Source organism: Sorex fumeus, unplaced genomic scaffold, assembly GCF_029834395.1.
Source record: "Sorex fumeus unplaced genomic scaffold, SorFum_2.1 ptg000009l, whole genome shotgun sequence".
Classification (NCBI taxonomy): domain Eukaryota; kingdom Metazoa; phylum Chordata; class Mammalia; order Eulipotyphla; family Soricidae; genus Sorex; species Sorex fumeus.
Genome location: NW_026606066.1, coordinates 24,738,777 through 24,763,445, shown reverse-complemented (window position 1 = coordinate 24,763,445; position 24,669 = coordinate 24,738,777). Strand labels below are relative to the sequence as shown.

Below are 24,669 nucleotides of genomic sequence, written 5' to 3'. Positions count from 1 at the left end.
CCACTCATGTCTTTTTAAATAAATTTCATTCAATGAAAGCAATCTTGCATCACTGTTTCTCCTCCCCCTGAAATTCTTTTCTGCAAACCAAGGCAACAGACCAGGAACATCGGTGTTGAGGTCAGGATTGACTCTACTTTGCTGCAAAGAGCAATTCCTGGCTCCAGAGTGAGTCCATGGCTCCCCAAGTCTATGGCTCCCACACTGCAGAACAAGTGAAGTCCAGACACAGCTGGACAGCTGTACCACAGGGCTAGAGGGACATGAGCGTCCATACTGTGCTTGTGTTCATTGCAGACTTTACCAATCCTCTCCCAAGTCAGTTATTCCCCGAATGCTTGAGGTGGTTCAATTAGAGCAATGAAATCTCTCCTCAAGATCACTTTTCTAGCTCCCCACTTTACCCAGTCACTGGCAGCAAAGACAATTAGGAATGGAGGGCTAAGAGTTGGTATAGCAGGTAAGGCATTTGCTTTGTACATGCAGCTGGAGTTCAATTCCCGCACTTCATATAGTCCACTGAGTGTCACCAGGAATGATCCCTGTGTAGAGAATTAGGAGTAAAGCTTGACATCGCTAGGTGTGCTTTCAAAACAAAAATAATAAATAAGGGGCTGGAGTGATAGCACAGCGGGTAGGACGTTTGCCTTGCACCAACCGACCCGAGTTTAATTCCCAGCATCCCATATGATCCCCTGAGCACCGCCAGGGGTAATTCCTGAGTGCAGAGCCAAGAGTAACCCCTGTGCATCGCCGGGTGTGACCCAAAAAGCCAATAAATAAATAAATAAATAAATAAAAATGAAAACCGGTAAGAAAAAAATTAACAAAGAATTGTAGCATTTTGTTTTCTGCAGACTTTGCTAAACCAGAATCACAAGAAACATCAGAAAGAAATTTTTTCTTTCTTGCTTTTTTTTTTTTTTAAGAATTTGTGGTCGCATATTTCGGTATACAGAAGTTCTACTGAACTTCTCTCCTCCTCTCCCACCACACTGTGGGTGTTCAGGGACACCCCCGATGGTGCTCAGGGGATCATATGTAGTGCCATGATTTGAATGTGTTGTGACTGTAGTGACATGCTAGGCAAGTGCCTTAACCCTTAACCTTACTGCTGCATCCCTGGTTCCTGAGCTCTTTCAAAATTGATCTTCAGTGATGGATGAGTTAGTGAAGGCTGCTGGAGAGATAGTACAGAAATTAAGTTACCTGCCTTGCTTAAGTGCACACAGCCCATGTTCCTCTGATCAATGCTATTAAATTTCTCTGAGCACAGAGCTAGGCATGAGTCTTGAGCACTGTGGCCCCCAAACAAACAAAGAAGCAAAGAGAGGGGTAGAAAGGGAGAGTGGAGGGGGGTTAAGACATTTCTAACCATGGGATTGCTATGTCACAAACCATTCTAGGAGGTTTTTTTTTCCTTTCTTTGCTTACTTGTTTTGTGGTGCTGGAGATAGAACTATATATATGTAAGGCATGCACTTTATCATGACCTACATTCCTGGGCCACCAGGATATACCTACCCTGACCAGTGTCCTAAAATATTCCAATGTGAAAGGAAGATTTCATAAATTAGAGCCCTTATAAAAATATTGCTAATAATGATATAGAAATAGAAGTTAGAGAGAATTGGTTAGGATAGATGATTTCACATCAGGTGGGCCTAAAGGAATATTTATTAGAGAGATCAAAGACATGTCCTCTGAAATATGTACACTATTAATAGTGATATATATATATATGGACTCCCTGCAAACTCAAATGATTGTAGATAATGGGAAAAGTCAAGTATAGTACTCAATTTTTAATGGAAAAGGGAGGAACTGAACAATCACTCTGTTTAGCCTTCTAGAAAATACTATAGTATTAATCTTTGAAAAACAACAATGCAAAAGCACCCCCAAAACAAAAAACTGTAATTTACAAAGGATAGCCAAGTGTCTTTTATCCAGCATAGATTTATAAATAGCAACATTTCCAAATAAACTTATTTTACATTTAAAAAAAATAAATTCCCCAAATCAAATCAAGTATAATAGTAGTTTGGGTTAGGTATATGACCATTGCTGATTCTATGCCAAATTGTGGTTTAGAAAAAAAAATTATCTGCTCCAGGTTTTGTTTAATGCATTCAAATTACTCATACTGTTGTCTTTGCCACATATGGACAATTTGAAATTCTGAGTCATTCACTTAACACATCATAAACTACAGACCAGATTTACTTTTGTGTGACCAAGTTACTAATGAATCTGAACTTTGTAGGACTATAAAAATAAAATGTGTTACTTTTCTCTAGTTACTACTTCCTCTTTTCTCTTTGAATACCTTTCTGCCTTCCTGGTAGACTACACAGTTTTCTGGTACTTGGAATTATTCAAAATCTAACTTTGCTTAATTCAAAATTTCAATTTCTTAAAATTCTGGTTATGCTAGCCAGACTCTGAGGTGCAGGGATCTGAATTGAGGAATAGAGTATATCCACTTTAAATACCTTCTTTATATTCAAGCCCTTTAAGACAAATACTTCTTTGTCTTTCATTTTCAAGGCTGAATCTTTTGGTGTTGGGGTTAAAAGTGGGATAATAGAATTTCCTGTATTTAACCTATAGGATAAATGAATCTTTCGGCTATTCTATTTTATTTTTTAAATTTTTTTCTTTTTATATTTATTTATTGAGTCACTGTGGGAAAAGTAACAGTGCTTTCAGGTTTAAGTCTCCGTCATACAATGATCAAACACCTTTCCCTTCACCAGTACTCACTTTTCACCACCAAGAACCCCAATATACCCCCCTCCCACTCCTCCCAATGCCTGTGAGGCAGATGATTTCTACTTAACTCTCCTCTACATTGATTACATTCGTTATTTCTACAAAAGATGCACCATTATTGTTTAGAATTCCCCCCCCCCATCAGAATTCCTGAAAAGGCATTGTGAAATACTTTGTTTTCTATAGCTGGTTGTGAGAATCATAGCGGTCGCACAATTTTGGATTTCTGCAAAGAGCCATATAATTATGAAATTGGTTTCTGCGCATCTGGTGTTATGGCTGTGCCTGAGAGCCACTGGTGGGGGGCAACTCATGACCTCAGTAGGGCATGAAGGACGAGCTGGTACCGCCCCCCTTCCCATGAGACTGCAGTTGCCCCGTCACCACCGGCTCATACCTGGCTTTCCAATAAGCTCTGAGGCGGCGGCCACCTTGTATGCGGTCCAGATGCATTTCTGCCAAAAGCTGCTGGGTTTCGAGATTTGTTTCTGAGTCTCTGGGATCATGGGCATTAATCAGCTTGATCAGGAGCCAGAGAGGCCGTTTGCAGGTGGCGACTCGGGGTGTCATTGGGATGGGGAGGAAAGGGCCGGTTCCACCCCCATCTGGTGAGGCCCTGCATGTCTTGTCACTACAAGCCCAAACCTGACTGTCCAGTGGCCTCTGGAGGATGGCGGTCACCAAGCCACCAGGGGGAATAGACCAAGGCATGAAACCTACTCCCACCTGGAGTGGCCCAGCGCCAGTAACCTACTGCAGGAACAGGGTGCGTTTTTGCCAAAAGCCTTTGGGTTCTGAGATTCATTTCTGAGTGTGTGGGATCATGGCCGTTAAGCAATTCAATCAAGAACCAGAGAGGCCATGCCTCCAATTATATAGCTGAGCCAGAGGTGGTTTGTGGGTGTGCCTCCCACATACCTAACTTTTGGCCGTTTACTTTCTTGGTAAACTTTGCCCCAAGTTTTTGGGGTTTGACCAAAGGCACAGCAGCAATTTTGGGGTGTCTGAAAGTCTTACGGTGCCATCAGGCTGCTGATGCACTCGCCTCACAGGTACTGATTGACCTGCTGGTGGCACCATACCCCCTCGGCTATTCTCTTTTAGTCATAGCTGTCCTTCTCTAATTTTACTGTCATTCATATTCTTATCGTATCTCACATGGAATGCATTCTCAATTTCTTTCTTTTCAAAAAATATATTGATTGATTGCTCAGGGGTTACTCCTGGCAGTATTCAGGATATGGGATGCTGGGGATTGAACCTGGGCTGACTGCATGCAAGGCAAATGTCCTACCTGCTGTACTATTGCTCCAGTCCCTTATTCCCAATTTCTTCAGTGAGCTGAAAGAGGTCTTCATATTGTATTAATTTCATATCAAGACAATTGGGAATCTTAGTCCTGACATTTTCTCTGTTCATCTTTCCTTTTGGTTAGAACATTGCAAAAGCAATTCAAGCCCCAGTACCTTCCTTGGTGTTACTTGTCTTATAATAAATTCATGTATCATCTCTTATATGACTATCAATGTCTCTAGCAGAAAGAATAGTCTTATATTTCATATAATCATAGAAATTATAAAATATAAAATATTATAACATGCTAATGCTCTTCATTAATTACGGAATTAAGAATGGAGACAGAATAATATCAAGCATAACTTGTTTGAACACTCCCAACTTATATACATGGTCAATTAGGCCCAAGTTAATCTTAATAAATTCCTTTTCAACTCTTCATTGCATGTCCCCCTCTCTCCAAGTACTGAGACTATGTCTAATTATTTATTTCCATGCCTCAACCCAAATTCCCAAATGATTTCAAGTCCACTCCGGACTTATCTATGAAAGTTGGCTGTCTTTATTGAGTGACCTCAGTTGGAGTCCTGACATAGTGGTCCTTTTTCATTATAAGCAGCAACCCAATTTCTCTTTTATGATTGGCCTCAATCACCACGTGGGTACCATGACTCTTTTATGCCTTTAATTATATAGCCTCAGAAGCACTGACTGAAGGTTAGTTTCATTTTCCAATTTATCAGGAAACCAGCAGGTGTTTACTGATGAAAGTGTTCCTCCTTTGGATAAAGAACCTCAAATCTGTGAGCTCTGTGTGCCTAAGGTTTAATGGGAGGAAGTAAAAATTTCTTCAGTGTGATGAGAGGTGCCATTTTCATGGCTCTGTGCATTCTAGCTACAGAAATCTCTGTTTTGTGTTCAGTGTTCTGATATTTCATAATATGAGGTAGTATTAAATTTTTTTCCTTGACTGGGGCAAACAGATGATTTAAAAGTCAAACTCATCTTTTGGATATGAAAAATTATATTGAATAGATATATAAGAAATATTGAATAGACGTATAAGAAATATTCCCAGCAAGTAAAGGAAAAAGAATGATACTAGTAAGGTATAAGATGTGAATAAAAATAGCACTCTTTACCATATTGAGGAGTTTGGATTTTATATTTAACTCAGTAGAGAGCTTTGGTTAGTGATCAAATTTAATTTACTTGGCAGTACTACGGAAAACGGATTTGAGGCAGAAAGTGAATTGGAGAGGAGATTGGAGATTGGATTGGAGAGCAATTAGAAAGAATATTCAATAGAGCAATTAGGAGGCTATTATAATCATCAGAGGAGTTTTCTTTTAAGCACTAAGGGGATTAAAAATACAATACTGGGGGACAATTTGGTTTTGAGGGGCAAAGAAAAGTGATACTCAGGTCTCAGACTTGAGCAAGTAAGGCTCTTATTTCATTTAGGAGATACAAGAGGAGTAATGAATGATTTGTGGTAGAGTGACTAGCTAGGAATATTCAATAAACATTTAATTAGTACCTACATAGTTAGTGTAAGGCATTGAGATAAGTGTTTGATGAAAGTTTGAAAACAGGAAGAAGGATTTAGTAATAAGACATAGTTGGAAAGAACACAAACGATGGATTCAAGAAGTGGTGAGTTATGGTTTTGAAATCTGTATATAATTCAGATTGAATTGATTTTTCCCCCTAAAACCTGAATTACCTAAGTTTTTTTTGCTTTGGGATCACACCTGGTGGTGTTTGGGGGCTACATCTGCTATGGTGATTGGGGGTTACTGACAGTGGTGCTGAGGAGATCGTATAATGTCATGCATCAAATCAGGAGCATCTGCATCCCCAAACCATGCTCCAGTCCTCAAAGCTATTTCCCTGGCCTTGGCGGTTTATAAACTGATCACACACAAGTTATGGCAAGAGAGTAGAAGAGTAAAGGTACCTAGTTGGCCTGATCCTCGTGCATACCAAATGATATAATAGGTATATTAAACCACAATCCCAACTTTGATCACAGGAGCTCCAGGTTCAATCCCTAAGACCACATAGTCCCCCAAGCACCACTGGGTGCAAACCTGCAATCACCAAGCTGGGAATAGAACATGAATGCAGATGGGTGTAGGCGCAGAATAAAAAAAAATCATATATTTTATATAACACTTATATAATATATAACTATAATCCCTGCATTAAGACTTGATGGCTGTAGCAGCAGTGTCTTTACAGGGAGAGACAGTAGGGAACATCAGATAGGGTAGAATTTCACCTCATGTGCCTTGCAACACAGAACATTATTTTTTTTGTTTTCTTTTTGGGTCAGACACGGCCAAAGTCTCAGGGTTTATTCCTGGCTCTGCACTCAATAATCACTCCTGACAATGCTCATGAGACCATATGGGACGCTTAGGATGGAACCTGGGTCCGTTGTATGCAAGGCAAGCACCTTACTCACACTGCTATCACTCTGGCCCAGGGAGCATTGTTTTGATTGCTTCAGAAATGGAAGGACTCACATCCCTATGAGGTTAGCCTGTCCCTGTGGCCTGCAACAGTGAGGGAAGTGCACACAGTCAGGTGGGAAAATAGGAGAGACTTTTCTCTGAGAGCAGTAGCACATAGAGGAGCAGAGAACCATGACTGAGTGCTGGGGGGAGCTGAGAGACAATAATAAAGTTAGATACTGCTAGGTGCCAGGGCTGAAGGGTACCTGTACCCGTGTGGTTACAGTATTTGATGGTTAGCACGACCTGCCACAGGTGGCTTAAGTGGTGACCAAGGTGGTAGAATGACTTGGCCAAGATGGTGACCAAAAGATTAAACATGTGATCCCCAGATTCAGTCAGTTGGAGTTTGAGCCTTTGTGGAGGGCCCATTTGTTGGGAACTGAGTGAGTTCTCCCTGCGAGCTCCTCATGAGAAGCTATTTTCTACCATTGGCTTTTGCATTCTGTGAAGCATCTGTGTTTTGTTTGGTTTGGCTTAGGTTTTGATTTTTGGGCCACAACCGCCAATAGTCAGGGCTTTCTCCTTACTCTGCACTCAGGAACTACCCTGCTCTGCATTTAGAAAATATCCTGCTCTGCATTCAGGAATTATACTGGTTGGTGCTCAGGGAACCATATGGGTTTCTGGGGATAGAACCTGGGTTAGCTGTGCAAGGTAAGTACCCTGCTGCTGTACCACTGCTCTGATTCCTCTGTGAAGCACCTGTTCTACCTCCACCTGGGAATTTTGGCAGAATTACACTCACCTACTGTATTTGTTACCTCTAGTTAGAGCCTAAAGCATCCAGGCCTACTCAGCAGAAGTTTGTGCTTCTGTTCCTTCAGAGAAAGAGCAGTGTTCTCCCAAGGACAGTTAAGGGATGTGGAAGGGTAGGAGATAGTGCAATGGCCAGAACATCTGCCCTGCAAACTTGAATGACAAATTCCGTTCCTGACTTCTCTCAAGTGCACTAAGGTGGTCCTGGTGCCTCTGCTGTCTGGAACACCCATTGGCAAGCCCCAGTAGTAAAAGAATGTGAGCACTAAGACAAGGAAGAGTGAGCCCCCAAAGGCACTACAGCCCTCAGCAAGCACAACAAGAATTTTCACAAGCACCACAATTTAAAGAGTGGAATTCTGACAAGCACTTCGAGTGTGTAAGCACTCCCAACTAGATGGGAGACCAAGTCTATGGACACCTTAACAAAGTGTACGTGTGTGTGTGTGTGTGTGCATGTGTGTGTGTGTAAAATCTCTTCCCACACCCCTTATCTAACAATAGTGAAGGGAAGGAGGAACAACAAATAAACACAATGCAATTAGTGTTTTGATAAATCCAGTAAAAGGCTTGAATTTAATTTTAAAAATGGCATTAGAAAAGCTGTAAAACCACATGCAAAGAGATAAAGATAGATTACTTTCTAACACCGCACACAAAAATACATTTTAGATGATGTAAGACATATATGTAAGACCTGAAATTAAAATACAAATAATATAACTGTAAGTTGTGGGGGAAAAGGCTGGAAAGATAGGACAGCAAGTATAACACTTGCCTTGCACATGGTTGACCTGGGTTTGATCCTTCATACCCCATATGGTCCCCTTAGCTTTGCCAGGATGATCTCTGAGCACAGAGGCAGGAGTACTTCCTAAGTACTTCCAGATATGGCCCCCTTAGAAAAAAAACCTCAAAACACATAAGTGAAACATTTTATATTATCAGCATTAGAGATGCCACTGGGAACCTGACCCCTACCATGAGAAATAAAACCAAGATAAATAACCAGAACTGCATCAAATTAATATTTGTGGAACAAAAATTGTTAGTATAGTGAAAAGACAGACTAATAAAAGAAGATATTTGCACTTCATACATCTGATAAAGTCTTACGCCCAAGATACGTAAAGAACTTACAAAGCTAATAAAGAAACAAACAACCCCTCCCCCCCTTTTTTTGGAGCCACACCTGGCAGTGCTCAGGGTTTACTTCTGGCTCTGAACTCAGAAAACACTCCTGGCAGAGCTTGGAAGACCATATATGGTGCCAGGGATCATACTTCGGTTACCTGTACACAAATGTACTCTCTCTCTGGCCCCAACAAGCAATCCAACTTTAAAAATGGATAGATGAGCTGGAGAAAGAGTACAGGAGTTAAGGCCTGCCTAATGCTGAGTGCCTGAATCTCTGAGCACCACTGATACAACCCTGGTGACCCTGAGGATAGCACAGCGGGTAGGGCGTTCGCCTTACAAGCGGCCAACATGGCCGACCCGAGTTCGATTCCTCCGCCCCTCTCGGAGAGCCCGGCAAGCTACCGAGAGTATTCGATATGCCAGACACAGTAACAACAAAGTCTCCAATGGAGACGTTACTGGGCCCGCTCGAGCAATAACATAAGGAAGAGAAAAAAGGAAAAAATAATGTGAAAAACTGAACTACTATATGACCCAACAATCTCTCCTCTGAGTATTCGAAGATGATAAAAATATCAAAGCAAAAATTTATATCCATCCCAATATTTACTGCAGCATTATTTAAAATAGATGAAATGTGAAAACTAAAGCAGACATTAATGGATGACTGGATAAAGATGTAATGTATATATGTATACATACATGATAGGATATAAAAAAGATGAAATTTTAACATTTTCAGCAAAACAGAAAGAATTCAAGTCAATTATGCAAAGTTAAATAGGTAGGATGGATAAATACAAATACATGGTCATATCTTTTTCTGCTAATAAATTATAAAGAACATAAAGAAACAAAATCAATGAACATGCAAGACAAAATAAAAATGGATAGCAAGTTGAAGTTAACAGAAGGGATGAGTGCATAACAGAGTAGAGGTGTGTATAGGGAGGGTGCTTGGTGTTACTTAAACTTTTTTTTCAAAAAATGACATTTGTCATATAGCTGAAAACTTATATAAACATATAACTTACTTTATACATCATTAGTTAATGGTCTCACTTGAGTCCAAAGAGAGAACCAGGGTTATGATACTGACCTTATTAGGGCAGGAGAAATAGTGAAGAGGGTAGGGTGTTTGCCTTACATGCAGTCAACCCAGGTTCAATTCCCAGCACCTCATGTGGTTCCCAAAGCTCTGCCAGGAGTGAGAACTGAATGCAGAGCCAGGAGTAAGGCCTCCGCACTGCAGGTTGTGGCCTGAATATTTAAAACCTAAATGATATGGTCAGAACTGCCTGATGCCCCAAGCCAAAAAGCTGGGAGTTGTTCCTGAGCTCTGCTGGGTGTGACCCCAATCTTCCACTTCCCCAGATGGTGTTACTCTGTATTGTCTTTCCATTATAAGATATTTATATCAAGGGATATTTATATATCCTTCATATGACTCACTTTGTAGATATCATGATAAGGTGTATACTGCATCTAAGAAATATAGTATGTGATTAGAACTTGACAATCATGTATCATTCTATGTGATTAAGTACCCTACTCTTCCTTTAGGATTCTGTGGTGTGCTGAAGTAAGAAAGATTTATCTCATTTGCTACTGAGAAGTTGCTTCTGTATCTCACTTACGCTTTAGGTTAATCTCATTTAAGTGTGCTTTAATCCATCTAGATAGCTGAGCTAATTGTTTTTGGTGAAATGCTATTGCTGCCACTACCAAGTACATCTTAGTGAAGGTGGTATGAGGATGGCTACATTTCCCTTTAATGTGCCTTGATTTTCTACCACACTGTGAAATTAAACTTGCCCATATATAATGCTTTAATGAAGGCTTGGAGATAATTAAAGGAAATATATTTTATTCTCTTACCCTTCTGAAGAGTTCAGGTAAATCCATGAAATGTAACAAAGGGGTAGAATGAATGAGCAATGATTATTTTCATGTCCTCTTTCTAAACTGTGATAGTGAGAGATAAATGCAGGCTAAAACACTATAAACCTGTTATTTCATGATTTATCACATATGCTGACTTGACACAGGCAATAAACAACAGATCAGCATTGTCCCAGAAAATTCCTCAAATATATAAGCTAATCCTAGACACCAAGTACAAGTGTGCATGCACACACACACACAGTAACAAAAGTACAGGCTATAGTCAATTCTGTTTATATACAAGTTTATTTTTTACATTTTGTAGTATCTTCTCTATGCAAAGTCATTATGTCATATAAAGACCTCTTACAACTTAACTTAATTCATATATATATATATACATGTTTTTTTCTATTGTCATTTCCTTACATGGTATCAAGGCTATTGTCAAGGATATTTAATATGTATGATTCTGTTTTTACTGAGATCTTTAGCTGTTCTTGGGCAACCTCCTTCTGTGTTCTTGATTTCTTTCCTTTTCTGGTTTAAGAATGCCATCAACAGATCTGTAGAGTAGAAATGGATCAGAGGGAGAGGGGGACAGACATAAAAAGATCACACTCATTTCTGGGATATAAAAAAAGCCATAGTAGGAAAATAATGCTCAAAGACAAGAAAAATGAAGGGCAGGAGGAAGGTCCTTAGTAGGAAGCTTGCTACAGTTGGAGGACGCTTAGGACAGGGAAGGAACCACCATGACAATGACAGGGAGAATTGGTCACTTTTTTTTCTCTCTTTTTGGGTCACACCCATGATGCTCAGAGGTTACTGCTGGCTCTGTGCTCAGGAATTACTCCTGGCTGTGCTTGGGGAACCATATGGGGACCGTATGGGATGCCGGGGATTGAACCTATGCAAGGCATATGCCCTATTTGCTGTACTATTGCTCCAGCTCCCGAATTGGTCACTTTGGTGAGAACTGGGCACTGAAAGGAAATAAAGTGATATGCAGGATACGCTCTCAATAACAGTATTGCAAACTACAGTGCCTAATGGAAAAAAGAAAAAGGAAAAAGTGCCTGACGTGGAGGCATACTGTGGGACAGGAGGGAAACTGGAGACATTGCTGGAGGGAAGAGGACGCAGTGAAGGGGCTGGTGCTTGGTCATTATACCCATATGGTCCTCTGAGCCTGACAGGAGTGACCTCAGAGCCAGAAGTAGCCCTGAGCATTGCTGGGTGTGGCCCCAAAACTAACAAAAGTGCTCATCTCATTTAAACCTCCTTTTGAGCATAGGTTTCTCACTAAAACCAGCTTGTTCATGACTAAAAAGTGAGTGATGGAGCACTTACAATCTTAAACTGTGTAAAGCAGCTAATTCCATGAATTCCTCACAGCTACATTGAAAAGAAAACTGACTATTACTGTGCCCATGAGGGAAGAGAGAAGACTGTGTTCCAGAAATAAGATCACAGACATCCCTTTTGCATAATTTATGAAACTTAAGAGTCAGACTGTGAGAAAGAGCAGTATAGGAAGAGTTTATTGCAGGAGTACTACTATTTCCTTTGAATTATCATGCCCAACTTTTTCCTCCACCAAGATGGGAATTTATTTTGCTTAAAGCAAATGTTCATATAGGAATCATCGAACTTATATTCTAAAGAACAGCCCCCCGTCTCCCTCCATTGTGTGTTGTTTAATGTTTATTAGTAGATTTAGTTGAAATGATTTTTTGTTTGTTTTTGAGCCACATCTGGTGTAGCTCAGGGGTTCTTGGTGGACCACTTGGAATGCTGGGGATCCAATCAGGGTTGGTCCCATGCAAGACAAGTAACTGTGCTATTGCTCTGGTCCTTGAAATGATTTCTGACTTACTGATTTCCGGATTATTTTACCAATTAAAACACAATTTGCTCAGATTTGTATACTTAATCTTTATCTATCTCCCCAGCTTACCTGTTTCAATTTCCTCATAGAAATACTCAATAGGGAAAGAGGAACAAAACACAACTTATGTGAGAGCCACATGGTTCAAAGGACTGGAGCACATGCTCTCTTTGCTGGAGGTCCCGGTTTTATCCTTGGCACACTAGGAGCAGTGCTCAAGCACTGGACCAGCCATGAGTTGGATCTCTGGTACTTCACTGTCCTCAGAGCAATAGTGGGAGTAGACCTGAAGCATTACAGTGTGTGAACCAAAAAAAAATCGCTGATCCCCTAAAAAGCATAATTTATGGGGGTACAGGCAAGTAGCTCAAAGAATGGAAGCATGTACTCTGCATGTGAGAGCTCTGGGCCAGGAATGATTTTCCACTCAGCATCTCTCCGAGAACAGCAACCCCAGCACTGCTGGGTATCCCCCGCACAGAGAAAGCACAACTTAAGAAAATGGATGTTTCGCAATATTTCAGTAAAGTATAAAGAAGCATTTTATAACTCTGGGCAAAGGTCCCAAATGATATATACTGAAAATACTCCAGATGTTCAAGTATGTTTTGTGTGAGTGTGCGTATGTGTGGGCACACCAAGACCAGATCATGCTATGAAACCTCAAATGTTTTAAGTGAGCTTCATCTTAATGTGGGCTATAGAATTGAGCGCATTCCTTTCATAGTGATGGCATGTGTCCTGTAGCTGAACAAAAGCTTATCTTCTGTAGTACTTCAATTTGTTGACCTCCAGTATACTGCTGTTTTCTTCCCGGCCCCTTTTTTGTATTTTTATTATTTATTTATTTTACTCCTTGCTTCCCCTGCTCTATTCTCTCTCTCTCTCTCTCTCTCTCTCTCTCTCTCTCTCTCTCTCTCTCTCTCTCACTCTTGCTCTCGCTCTCTCCCCCTTCTTCTTCTTCTTTTTTTTTTATAAATGAAGGTTTGTGGTAATTTGCATCTAGCCCATTTTTTCAACAACAAGGTCTGACTTTGTATATCTGTCAAGTTTTTTTTTAAGTTCAAAATATTTTAGATTTCTAAAATTATTATAATGTATATTATTGACTAAGGGGGAAACCCTTCTTCTACAGCAATAGGTGCAAGATGTAAGTATTTCTGCCATGGCTTAATTTTGAACACTTATTCTATTCATTTTCCATCTCTGTGTGACTATTGACCAAAACTGTAGTGCAGTAGAGCAACCTCGGAGTAGATCTGGAGTTTGGGTACAATGTTACGGGTCTTTTCCACTGTATGCTCATAGGCAATAGTCAGGGGTCAATCTGGTGTCTTAGCTGGTGTGTGAATATTCCTTTAGGGTTGCATATCATTGGCAGAATTCATTTCCTTAGAGGTGTGGAATTCATGGAGGCTTTGAACTTACGGCCAGCACAAAGAGATAGCATTTTACTTTTTTTCACAGGGTTCACCTGATATGATCAGGGCAGTCCAAGCTTATGTCTGTATTGTTTCATTCAAAATAAACATATTAGTAAGCTTATTGCAGAAATGATCACCCATCATATCCACAGATCCTGTGCATGTGCTTGGGAAAGATGGGTCATAGACTGCGTGTATCTGGGTGTGAGCAATCTTAGACTTTTTTTCTGCCAGAATGTCTATGACTCATTATTAAAGAGAAAATCTATAGTACAGATTACTAGTTAAATACGGGCTGGAGTGATAGCACAGCGGGTAGGGCATTTACCTTGCAAGCGGCCAGCATGGCCAACCCGAGTTCAATTCCTCCGCCCCTCTTGGAGACCCCGGCAAGCTACTGAGATTATCTCACCCGCAAGCTCCCTGTGACATATTCGATATACCAAACACAGTAACAATTGTCACAATGGAGACTTTACTGGGCCCGCTCGAGCAAATCAATGAACAAATTGATGAACAACGGGAGGGCAGTGACAATCTATGATCAGTAATCTTTTATGTTATTGTTGTAATTGTCTTGGGACACCATGAACACTGCCTATGATTTTTTTCCCCCTCTGTGTGTGTGTGTGTGTGTGTGTGTGTGTGTGTTTGGGCCACCCCCACTGATGCTCTGGGGTTACTCCTGGTTCTGGACTCAGGAATTAACTCCTGGAAGTGCTTGGGAAACCATACGGGCTTCAGAGGATCAAACCCAGGGTCAACCACATGCAAGACAAGTGCAATAACCGCTATACTATTGCTCCTGCTCCATATGCTACCCATGTAAGACTGCACATTGTCTGTATTCTGACAGCTCTACAGACTATGGTCCTGTGTTTCTCTCCTTCTCTTCTGGTTTCCCTATTCCCTGAAAACCCAGGAATATTGAAATTAAGTCAATAAGTAACCTTACAATGACTACTATTTTTCCAATGGAGGGAAAATTGCACATAGATATTAAAACAAATAATGCAAGAAATAATTAAGCATAGTGAGGAACACAGGTTAAAGGCCAAAATAGCCTGAAAACTAGATCTCTTGTGCCAAATAATCTGCCAAGTTCTGAATGCAAAGTGAACAGTTTTATTTTTTAAAAATTTTTATTAGTGAGACACCATGAGGTACAGTTGTAGACTTACAAATTTTTGTGCTTGGCTTTCAATTATACAATGATGAAATACCCATCCCTCCACCAGTGCCCATTTCCCACCAAAGTGAACAGTTTTAAAGGAAGATAAAAGTGCTGTCTGGAGAACACAAGAATGATAAGGAAGCATAATGGCTTTGTTGCTTATATGGAGAAAGTTTTAGGGCTCTGGATAGGATAGCAAAACAGTCATAAGAGTCTCTCCTTATTCCAAAGCCTAATCCTAGTGCATGGTCTTAACTCTCTTCAGCCTTTATCTCCAATTTTCTTCTCTGATATGTCATTCATTATAGATGATGTCCTAATGATCAAATTTTCAACTTTCTTTTACTTCATGGTTTTAGAAATGTTTTTGTTTGTAAATATTTAATAAGTTACTCACAAGATGCTGTCTTAGCAAGTAATGGCCCAAACACTGTCATATGTTTTATTTCTACCATATTTCCTCAATTCACATTATGCATCTTACTTGATAGTTTTGATTTCTCCTATCAGACTAATACATTTTTTTTCAACACTGATCAGATAACTCTAGATACAATCAAGGCAAAAGTAAGTTTTACTTTAACTTCTGATAATACCACCAGACAATAATTGTAACAGTATGACTAGTTATCAGGATTTTCAGGGTGAGAAAGCTTAATGTGCTTTCAATTTATATTCTTTTGTAGTCCTTTCGATTACTTAGCTTATTTTCTTTTTTTCCCCTTTTTTTATTAGTGAAACACCATGAGGTACAGTTATAGACTTACAAATTTTGTGCTTGAGTTTCAGTTATACAATGATCAAGTACCCATCTTCCACCAGTGCCCATCATCCACCACCACGGGTCCCAGCATCCCCCCACCCCCCATCCCCCCACCCCCGTCCCACCCTGCCTCTGTGGCAGGGTATTCCCCCTTGTTCTCTCTCTCTTCTTTTGGGTACTATGTTTTGCAAGAGAGGCATTGAGTGGCAATCATGTTTGGTCTATAGACTACTTTTAGCATGCTTCTCCCCACCCTGGGAGGGTCCTCACAACACCCTTTATTTGGTGCTCTCTTCTCTATCTGAGCTTCCTTTTCATCTAGCACATGTGGCTGGCCTTCAAATCATGGAGCAAAATTCCTGGTACTAATCTCAGCCATTCCTGGGTGTTAGTCTCCCTTTTTGTTGCTTTATGTTCCCCAGATGAATGCAATCTTCCTGTGTCTATCCTGCTCTTTCTGACTCATTTCGCTTAACATGATACTTTCCATGTAGTACCACTTGTATGTAAATTTCATAACTTCATCTTTTCTAACAGCTACATAGTACTCCATTGTGTAAATGTACCAAAGTTTCTTTAACCAGTCATCTGCTCTTGGGCACTCAGGTTTTTTCCAGATTCTGGCTATTGTAAAGAGTGCTGCAATGAACAAACAATTGCAGATGTCACTTCGACTATACCTTTTTGCCTCTCTGGGATATATTCTGAGGAGTGCTATAGCTGGGTCAAATGGCAGATCAAATTCTAATTTTTTGAGAATCGTCCATACTGTTTTCCAAAAGGGTTGGACCAGCCGGCATTCCCACCAGCAGTGAAGGAGGGTCCCTTTCTCGCCACATCTGCACCAGCATTGGTTGCTTTTGTTCTTGTGGATGTGGGCCAGTCTCTGTGGTGTGAAATGATATCTCATTGTGGTTTTGATCTGCATCTCTCTGATGATTAGTGATGTAGAGCATTTTCTCATGTGCCTTTTTGCCATTCGGATTTCTTCTTTGCGAAAGTTTCTGTTCATTTCCTCGACCCATTTTTTGATGGGGTTGGGTGATTTCTTCTTGTGGAGTTTAACAAGTACCTTGTATATCCTTGATATCAACCCCTTGTCGGATGTGTATTTGGTGAATATCCTTTCCCATTCTGTAGGCTCTCTTTGTATTTTGGTCACTGTTTCTTTTGAGGTGCAGAAGCTTCTTAGTTTAAGATAGTCCCATTTGTCTATCTCTGTTTTCACTTGACTTAGCTTATTTTCTACAACGTACTTCTAACATTTTTGTTCACCAAAAAGAAAATAAAATAAAAAAATGAGGGGCTGGAGTGATAGCACAGTGGGTAGGCCATTTGCCTTGCACGCGGATGACCTGGGTCTGATTCCCAGCATTCCACATGGTCCCCTGAGCACTGCCAGAAGTAATTCCTGAGTGCATGAGCCAGGAGTAAGCCCTGTACATCACTGGGTATGATCCAAAAAAGCAAAAATAAATAAATAAATAAAATTAAAAAAAATTGAAGCGACATATAGTGGTGCTTGGGGGCCTGTTCGCAGCTCTGTGCTTTGAGCTCACTAATATGTTCAATCCTGGGATTGATCCTAGGCCTCTTGCATATAAAGCATGCTTTCAGCCCATTAAGCTATCTACCACCGACCCTTTTGTCTATCTTATTGCTTATTATATTTTCCAGATTATAATTAGTAAAATATGCCTTTCTTTAGGTTAGCTGTGTTCTACTATCCCCTCCAAACTGCATCTTTATTTGGTTTAAAATTATTATATAATTTTAATTGCAACTATTTTGATACCAATGAATGTTTTGAATTTATTCAAAGATCACCTATTGTTTGTGTATGTGGTGTGTGTATGTGTGTGTGTGTGTATGTTGTAAAAAGCTGAATACTGTTAGGCATGCACTTTGTTTCTAAGTTGTGTCCCTGAGCAAATTTCACTGTGTCCTGATATCCAGACTTATAAGTTATTATAATGAGTTCTATTTTGGGGGGGATGGCACAACTACTAGGCCACTTAAAAGGCACCTTTCCTTCTGTACCAGCTCTCTGACCCTGATATATTCTAGTTAAATGTATTGTTTTCATATCTAGAAGTAAGAGAGAGAGAGAGAGAGAGAGAGAGAGATAGGAAGAAGAGGATATCAGGGACATAAAGTTTAGAAAATTAAAATATTTCTAAATTCTTTTTATTTCCTTTTTGGGTTACACCCGGTGATGCACAGGGGTTATTCCTGGTGATGCACTCAGGAATTACTCCTCGTGGTGCTCAGGGGACCATATGGGATGCTGGGAATAAAACCTGGGTTGGCCGCATACAAGGCAAATGCCCTACCCGCTGTGCTATCACTCCAGCCCCAATATTTCTAAATTCTTGTGTATGATAATACTGTTAAAATAATTGAACAGGATGAAGAAAGATGTTATGGTAGCAGAGAATTAAATTATCTACAGCAGGAAAGCTCATTTTAGGAGTATTAGAATTCCTTTTCAACATTTTCTATTTACCATTTTTCTTTCCTCATTTCTATTAATTTGGATTAGACAAGTATTGTGATTAGTGAGATGAGAAAAGGAAATTTATGAGATTCAATTTTTGGAAATACAAAATACAGAAGAAATTACATAGTGAAATGAAATGAAGGTAAATCTGAGAGTTGTTAGGCATTAAAATTAAAAAAAATAGGCATCATGCTTGGTTTAAAGGCAAAATATAGTTAGGATTGTGGAAGCATTATCTTTAAAATTAGAGTTGGTGCTATATGCTTTCTTTGTATCCTTTACACGCATAATTATGTCTGATATATACTGCATGTTCTGTCTATTGAGTAAATCATATGCAGGGCAACGTAGTGATAAAGGAAAGACTCAGTTTTAAGGACCTTATTTTGGTTCCGCTAGAGCAATTGGTTCTTAGGTATGGCTGGCAATTTTTCCTAGGGGCAAATTGGTCCAGGATTCAGTCTGCACAAGACAAAAGCATAGATTCGTGATCTCATTGCGCAAAGGCCTGGGGAGATTTGGATTATAGAGCGAGTCTTCTAATAAAGCTTTATCAAAGTGCAGGAAGCAAAAACATGGTAAGCACATCAACCCTGCCAACTTAGAGAGAGGTGTTATTTCTCAACTTCTGTATACTTAGGTTTTTCTCCAGAGCGAGCAGTTTCCCAGTCTCTTTTGCAGGACCACTATTTGCCATTCGTTGTCAGTAAGTCGTTTGTTATTCTTATTAACGCTAAACGCGCTTTCATCCCTTCCAAGTCTGGCTCAGGCGAGGCCCCTAGGGTTCCTTTAAGTCTCCGGGGAAAACGACTTTGGCAGGGGTCGGTGCCCAAAGCCGCACCCACAAAGAGGCCTTGGGAAATCTGGCTCTCCTGGCGGCAACCGAGCTGAGGGCAACCTGGCAGCGCGACGGGAACCACGGCTGGCACTGCCCGCGTGCCCCTGGGGAAGTGCGGCCAGCTCCTGGGCGTTGGAGGGACGGCGGGGCCCGGGCCCGGCTCGCAGGGAGCCCGGGGCGCCGAGCCCGGTCCCCGCGCGGCCCGCCCCTCGCTCATTTGCATAGGGACGCGCGCGGCGCCGGCGAGCGGGAGGGCGGGCGCGGCCGGGGAGCGGCGCGCGCGCGCCCTGACAGCTCGGCCCCGCTCGCTCACTTGCTCGTCCCCGGCTTCCGAGCACAGCATGGCGGTCAAGGTGACTCCAACTCTCTGCTGCTGCCTTTATTGCATAGGAGACATTCCAGGCGCCCTGCCCGCAGCCCTGGCACCTCTACCCGTTTTCCTCCTTTGCCTTGTTCTTTAGATAACGCGTCCTGGGGCTCCTAGCTCGCGGGTGGGAAAGCTGTGCGGGGGTTTGGAATGGAGGAAGAGGATGCCGTGCTGGGGGAGGGGAAGGAGGAAGGATTGTGAGTTTGAGGGGTTTCCGAGGACCGTGGGTCAGTGATGAAAGAGTTGTGCCCTGGCCTGGGGTGCATAGGATCGCGAGGCTGGAATTGGAGGGCATCTGAAAGCCAGTGGGGGAAGGAGCATGAAACGCCGGGGTACCTAAGACATCTGTGTGTTGCGGTGGGGGAGGGGATGAATAGCTGGCAATTTGGGGCCACAGTAAGGATGGGGGGCAATGGTTGGTATTTGCGCTGCAGGTGGCAGGATGTCGGAAGTATTTGGAAACGTTGTAGCTGCTTTCATATTTTAGACTGGGTGGAGAAAGAGAAGGGCGCGGAGATAATTAGATTCAGGATTGCATTGCATCGGGAAGAAAGACTGCTAGGCCATGCGATTAATTTGGGTGTTTCAGTTTTCCTGTTGCTCTACTCTTGTGGGCCTCTGGAATTGGATGATTGCTACCGTGTCTAGCAGAGGTGGAGAAACTAGATTGATCTCCCCTGCCTCCCGTTCCAGAGAAAATCTACCTGGTAGATTTGCTGTATCTGACTATTCACACCTATCTTTTCACCCTGTAAGGTATAGATATTCAATTTGACAGTTGTTATCGGTATTATTGCTTTTGGTTTGCTTTAAACTAAATGCCCTTATAAATGATAAGAGAATTGATTGTTAGTGTCTGAGTGCTAATCTAAAGAGATTATGTGATCTCTGGTGAAGTATTAACTGACTTTTTTATTCCCCCTTACAGGTGCAGACAACCAAGCGAGGTGATCCTCATGAGTTAAGAAATATATTTCTACAGGTAAATTGTTTTATGATTTGTGCTATTTTTCATAGAAAAAAACATAATTGAAAGTCTAGTACTTTTCAGGATATAACTTTGAGGGATGTTTTATTTTTCTACATTCTTAGACTCATGGATAGATAATATAGCCCATAATTTTCTTACTAGTGTTTGAGTAAAGTTTTCTTTTTTATTAGGTTTGGTAAAAAAAATTTCCCTCAATCTTTGCCTTTTGAACAATTTTAAAGCATATTTTAAAAACATATGAACTAGCATTAGAAAAAATTTCTAGCTTCCCTTAAGTAGTTGTAATCAAAATAAAATTTCAAAATATCTTGTCATTTTGTGATTGAGGTATGTTGTTGCAATTCATCCTTGGAAGTTGCATGTTTGGAAACATTTTTCTCTAATGTGTTATGCAAATAATAATATAATTATTCTTAATTTATGGGTATCTTTTCTCTCTACCTGTTTATGGAATTTTGTTACAAAATATTACTGTCAGTGTTTTTTGCAACAATCTACTTTAACATTTGCTATATTTTTAAGATCAGTGACTTGGTGGTAGACTTTTAAAAAATTGGCCTAGTTTTTGCTTTATTTTCTTTTCCTGAGTTTCAAAAGTTCTTCATGTAGAAAGTTGTACTTAAGAAGTAGAAGAGAGAGAAGCTCAAGTGTTTCACTAAATGCTCTGGTTTTAAAAAGTATATATCTTTTGAAAACTTTATATTATGAAGTTAGGTTCTTATGTAGAGCTATGACCTTGGGCGAGCCCTAAGGGGGATTAGTTTTCTCTGTAAAATGAGAGGTGATCTCCAAGGTTCCTTCCAACTCTGAAAGTCTGATTCTATATTAGGAACAGATTCTAACATATGCTGATGAGCCTGGAATAGATGACATTTTTATCTGAGATGTGAGTTACTTAAGCTATTGTTGGGGATGAAGCTGCATGGAAAACCATATGTATATATGTGTTGTTCATGGAACCAGTGAAAAGGTGGATCTTAAAATTTATTCAAAAAAAAAGATGAAGGAATACCTATTTCCAGAACAAAAGTAATTGTGTTAGAAATGTTCTGTTAGAAAGGCTTAAAACATCTATTTCTCACAAATGTTCTTGGAAACAGCCAAAAATATGTCAGTGTTAAAGCCATACCATGTGATTATACTCAGTTGGTTTGTGAGGCATTCATGTGATACTGTTGATTTTATTTTGTTTGATAAGTAAGCGTGCAAGAAGTCAGTTGAGATGATGTGTGATGTAGTGAAAAGAGCTTTGACCTAGGTGTCAGGGACAAGTATGATGGAGGAGAAAAAAAAAGAATCTACTTGAGTTTGTTATTTTAGCAGCAAGTATGAGAACGGAGCTGGGATTCTGGTCTAATTTTCAACTACTTTTATCTATTTATTTCTGGATTTGGGGATTATACCCAACTTTGCCCAAGTCTTCCTCTTGGCTCTGTGCTCAGGGATCACTCCTGGCGGGGCTCCGAGGACCATATGGTACCAGAGATCCAAGAGGCATCATCTGCATGCAAGGCAGGCACTTTAACCCCTGTAATATTTTTCTGGTCTCGTTTAATTTGTGATTATTATTTTATTTTTAGTTTTCTCCTTTGGTGATAGCCAGGTGTGACACACATACCTGGCTGTGATGTTCAATGAGGGGGGGGGGGGGTCTAGCATTTTAGGTTGTGGTTCTTGCACACTCGTGGTACACCCTGAGGCTTGCACTCTTAGGCTGCAGTGCTTGCACACATTGTGCCAGCAAGCACAATCAGCTGAGGCATACAGTGTGGTTGCGGTGCTCCAGGGACTGGTTGCTGTGTTGCTTATATACATGCTTGTCAGAAGTCATTCTAACTGGTCCTACACCTCATTTAGTTGCGTTGCTCAATGGGAATTGCAGTGCTTATTGGGGGTTGCACCCCTTTCTATACACACAGCCTAGCTACAGATGGTGAGATCAGAAATTACTTGCAGTTCCAGGGATCACAGACTTCAGGGCTGCCAGACTGTCTCCTGCTGTGAGACCCAGGAGGTTTGGACTTAGGGCTGGATGCTGGCAAGGCAGGTGCATGAGCCCCTCATTCCTCCTGTCCCTCTTGAGAACTTTTAAGTCTTATTCCTTATTTTATATTATATTGATGTTGGAAATCCCTGTAATTCATAACTGTGTTTAAACATTAACCCCATGTAAAGTCATCACCTATTAGGATTATATAGGTAATAGAGAGCTAGAAAGTAAATACCTTCAGAGAGGTTTAAGCAGTTAGAATGATACAAAATGTCTAGTTGGATTTGAGCACAGTTGCAATTTGAGGACAGTTACCAAGTTACATATTAGGTTTTAATTTCTGGCTGGAATACTTGAAACTTGAAATTATGGAGCATCATTTAGAGGGCTGGAGCGATAGCACAGCGGGTAGGGCGTTCGCCTTACACGCGGCCAACATGGCTGACCCGAGTTCGATTCCTCCGCCCCTCTCGGAGAGCCCGGCAAGCTACCGAGAGTATTCAATATGCCAGACACAGTAACAACAAAGTCTCCAATGGAGACGTTACTGGGCCCGCTCTAGCAAATCGACGATCAACGGGAGGGCCATTTAGAGACAGCCTAATTATATATAGTTTATTGATATTTCGAAATAGGCAAGAATACATACTGATTGCACATTTTATTGTTTAGCATACTTTCCCAACAAACTTCATTAAGGACTTGTTACTGTGTGCCAATTGTACACTTGTATTTAATTTAGGAATAGATAGCAATCAAATATGGGGGGGTGGAGGGTGGGGATGAGAGGGGCAAAATTTGAAAGGTAATGATGTCTGCAGCTCCTTTCTGAGACCCATTTCAACTGTAAGTTTGTGGTTTAGGAGGTAAAGAATACGGGAAGTAAAGGCAATGCCTTTGGTATAACATTCAGACTAACTTGTCTAGATCAGAGTGACCATGCTATAATATTGACAGTAATTAACATTTATTGATCATGCTATAGCACGTTGGCCTAGTGATTTAAATGTATTACATTAGTTTTCATAAAATCCTTATGAGGTATGGTTAGGATCTATGTTAAACAGATGGTTGAATGATTTGGTTAGTACAGTTTAGTTCCTAAGTGGTAGAGACTGGTTTCAAATCTAGCTCTTTGCATCTGAATTCAAATATCCTCAACTCATACAGGGGCCTGAGTGATAGTACAGTGAGTTAGGCTCTTGCCTTGTATGCGGCTGACCCTGGTCCAGTCCCTGACACCTCATGTAGCCCTTCAAGCTCCACCAGGCGTGATCCCTGACTGCAGAGCCAGGAGCAAGACCTCAGCACTGCTAGTATGCTGCCCTTCTCTACCTACCAAAAATACCCTCAACCCTTACTATCAATCACTTGAAGGGTCTTGAAACAGGGAGTGAAATATGTAAATTTAGAGGAGCTAATGGCCACTGTGTTAAAGTAAAAAAAAAAAATTCCCTAGTTAGTTTTTTAAAAAGTGCCATTACATTGTAACTAACTAGAACATTTGGCCAAGGAATTTGGATTTGGAACAGTGGGGAGGCACTGTGGGTTTCTGAGTGGACAAATTGAAGTGATTTCAATTTCAATTCTGGCAGCTCTTTATGTATGTTGGGTAAAGTGTGAAGAGGTTGGAAGTAGGTAAGGCGATCAGCTAAGAGGCTATTGAAATAATACATGTGGGAGATAATGACCTGGAGTGGCTGATCATGGGGGAAATAGAAAGGAAGGACAGTACTCGTGACTTTGTAAGGGATGAATCTATTGTAAGGGATGAATCTATTGCATTTGGTAATAAATATGGAAGTAAAGGAAGGAGCTGTGAATCTGGAAGTTTTAAAATAGAAGTTAAGTGAAAGGGGGAATTTTGACATGGGGTCATGTTTGTTTGCTAAATAAATGTGTTCCATTAAATAAAGTCAGATTTAGACAGATGCGAATTTGTGCGGGTGATAAATGAATCCTTATGGGTGGGGCATGTAAATATAGATGATACAGGACAGAGAATAAGGGACCCATTTGTAAATGCTATCCACAAATCAAAGTAGAAGGAAGCGGAAGACAGTAGAAGGAATTCAGAGTAAGGGACTAAAATATAGACTGTTTTGCTACTGTAGGATTTTGGAGGCAATTTGAGTCCAGAGTTATTTTATCTATTTAAAGTGGCTGAGCAGTTGCCTGCCAGTGTGAGGCTCAGGATCTAATTCCTGACACAGCAATCACACAAAATAGATTTAATTTTTTTTTTAAACATTTAACTTTTTTTTTCTTTTTTGGGTCACACCCGGTGATGCACAGGGGTTACTCCTGGCCTGTGCACTCAGGAATTACTCCTGGCGGTGCTCAGGGGACCATATGAGA

The 24,669-nt window shown here is 40.7% G+C and overlaps 1 protein-coding gene across 4 annotated transcripts in view; it reads left to right on the top strand.

Moving 5' to 3' along the window:
• The window catches only part of SLC25A12 (solute carrier family 25 member 12), a 193,422-nt gene that overhangs the window by 70,683 nt on the left and 98,070 nt on the right, over positions 1-24,669 (top strand). Inside the window, exons 2-3 of one of the 4 annotated variants that reach the window (XM_056110182.1) lie at positions 18,766-18,831; positions 20,259-20,312. In XM_056110182.1, the coding sequence (XP_055966157.1) occupies positions 18,766-18,831; positions 20,259-20,312 (120 nt within the window). Of the gene's footprint in view, positions 1-18,765; positions 18,832-19,027; positions 19,317-19,462; positions 19,528-20,258; positions 20,313-24,669 lie in introns of those variants that run through there. The other 3 variants (XM_056110187.1, XM_056110184.1, XM_056110183.1) reach the window with 3 other exon arrangements.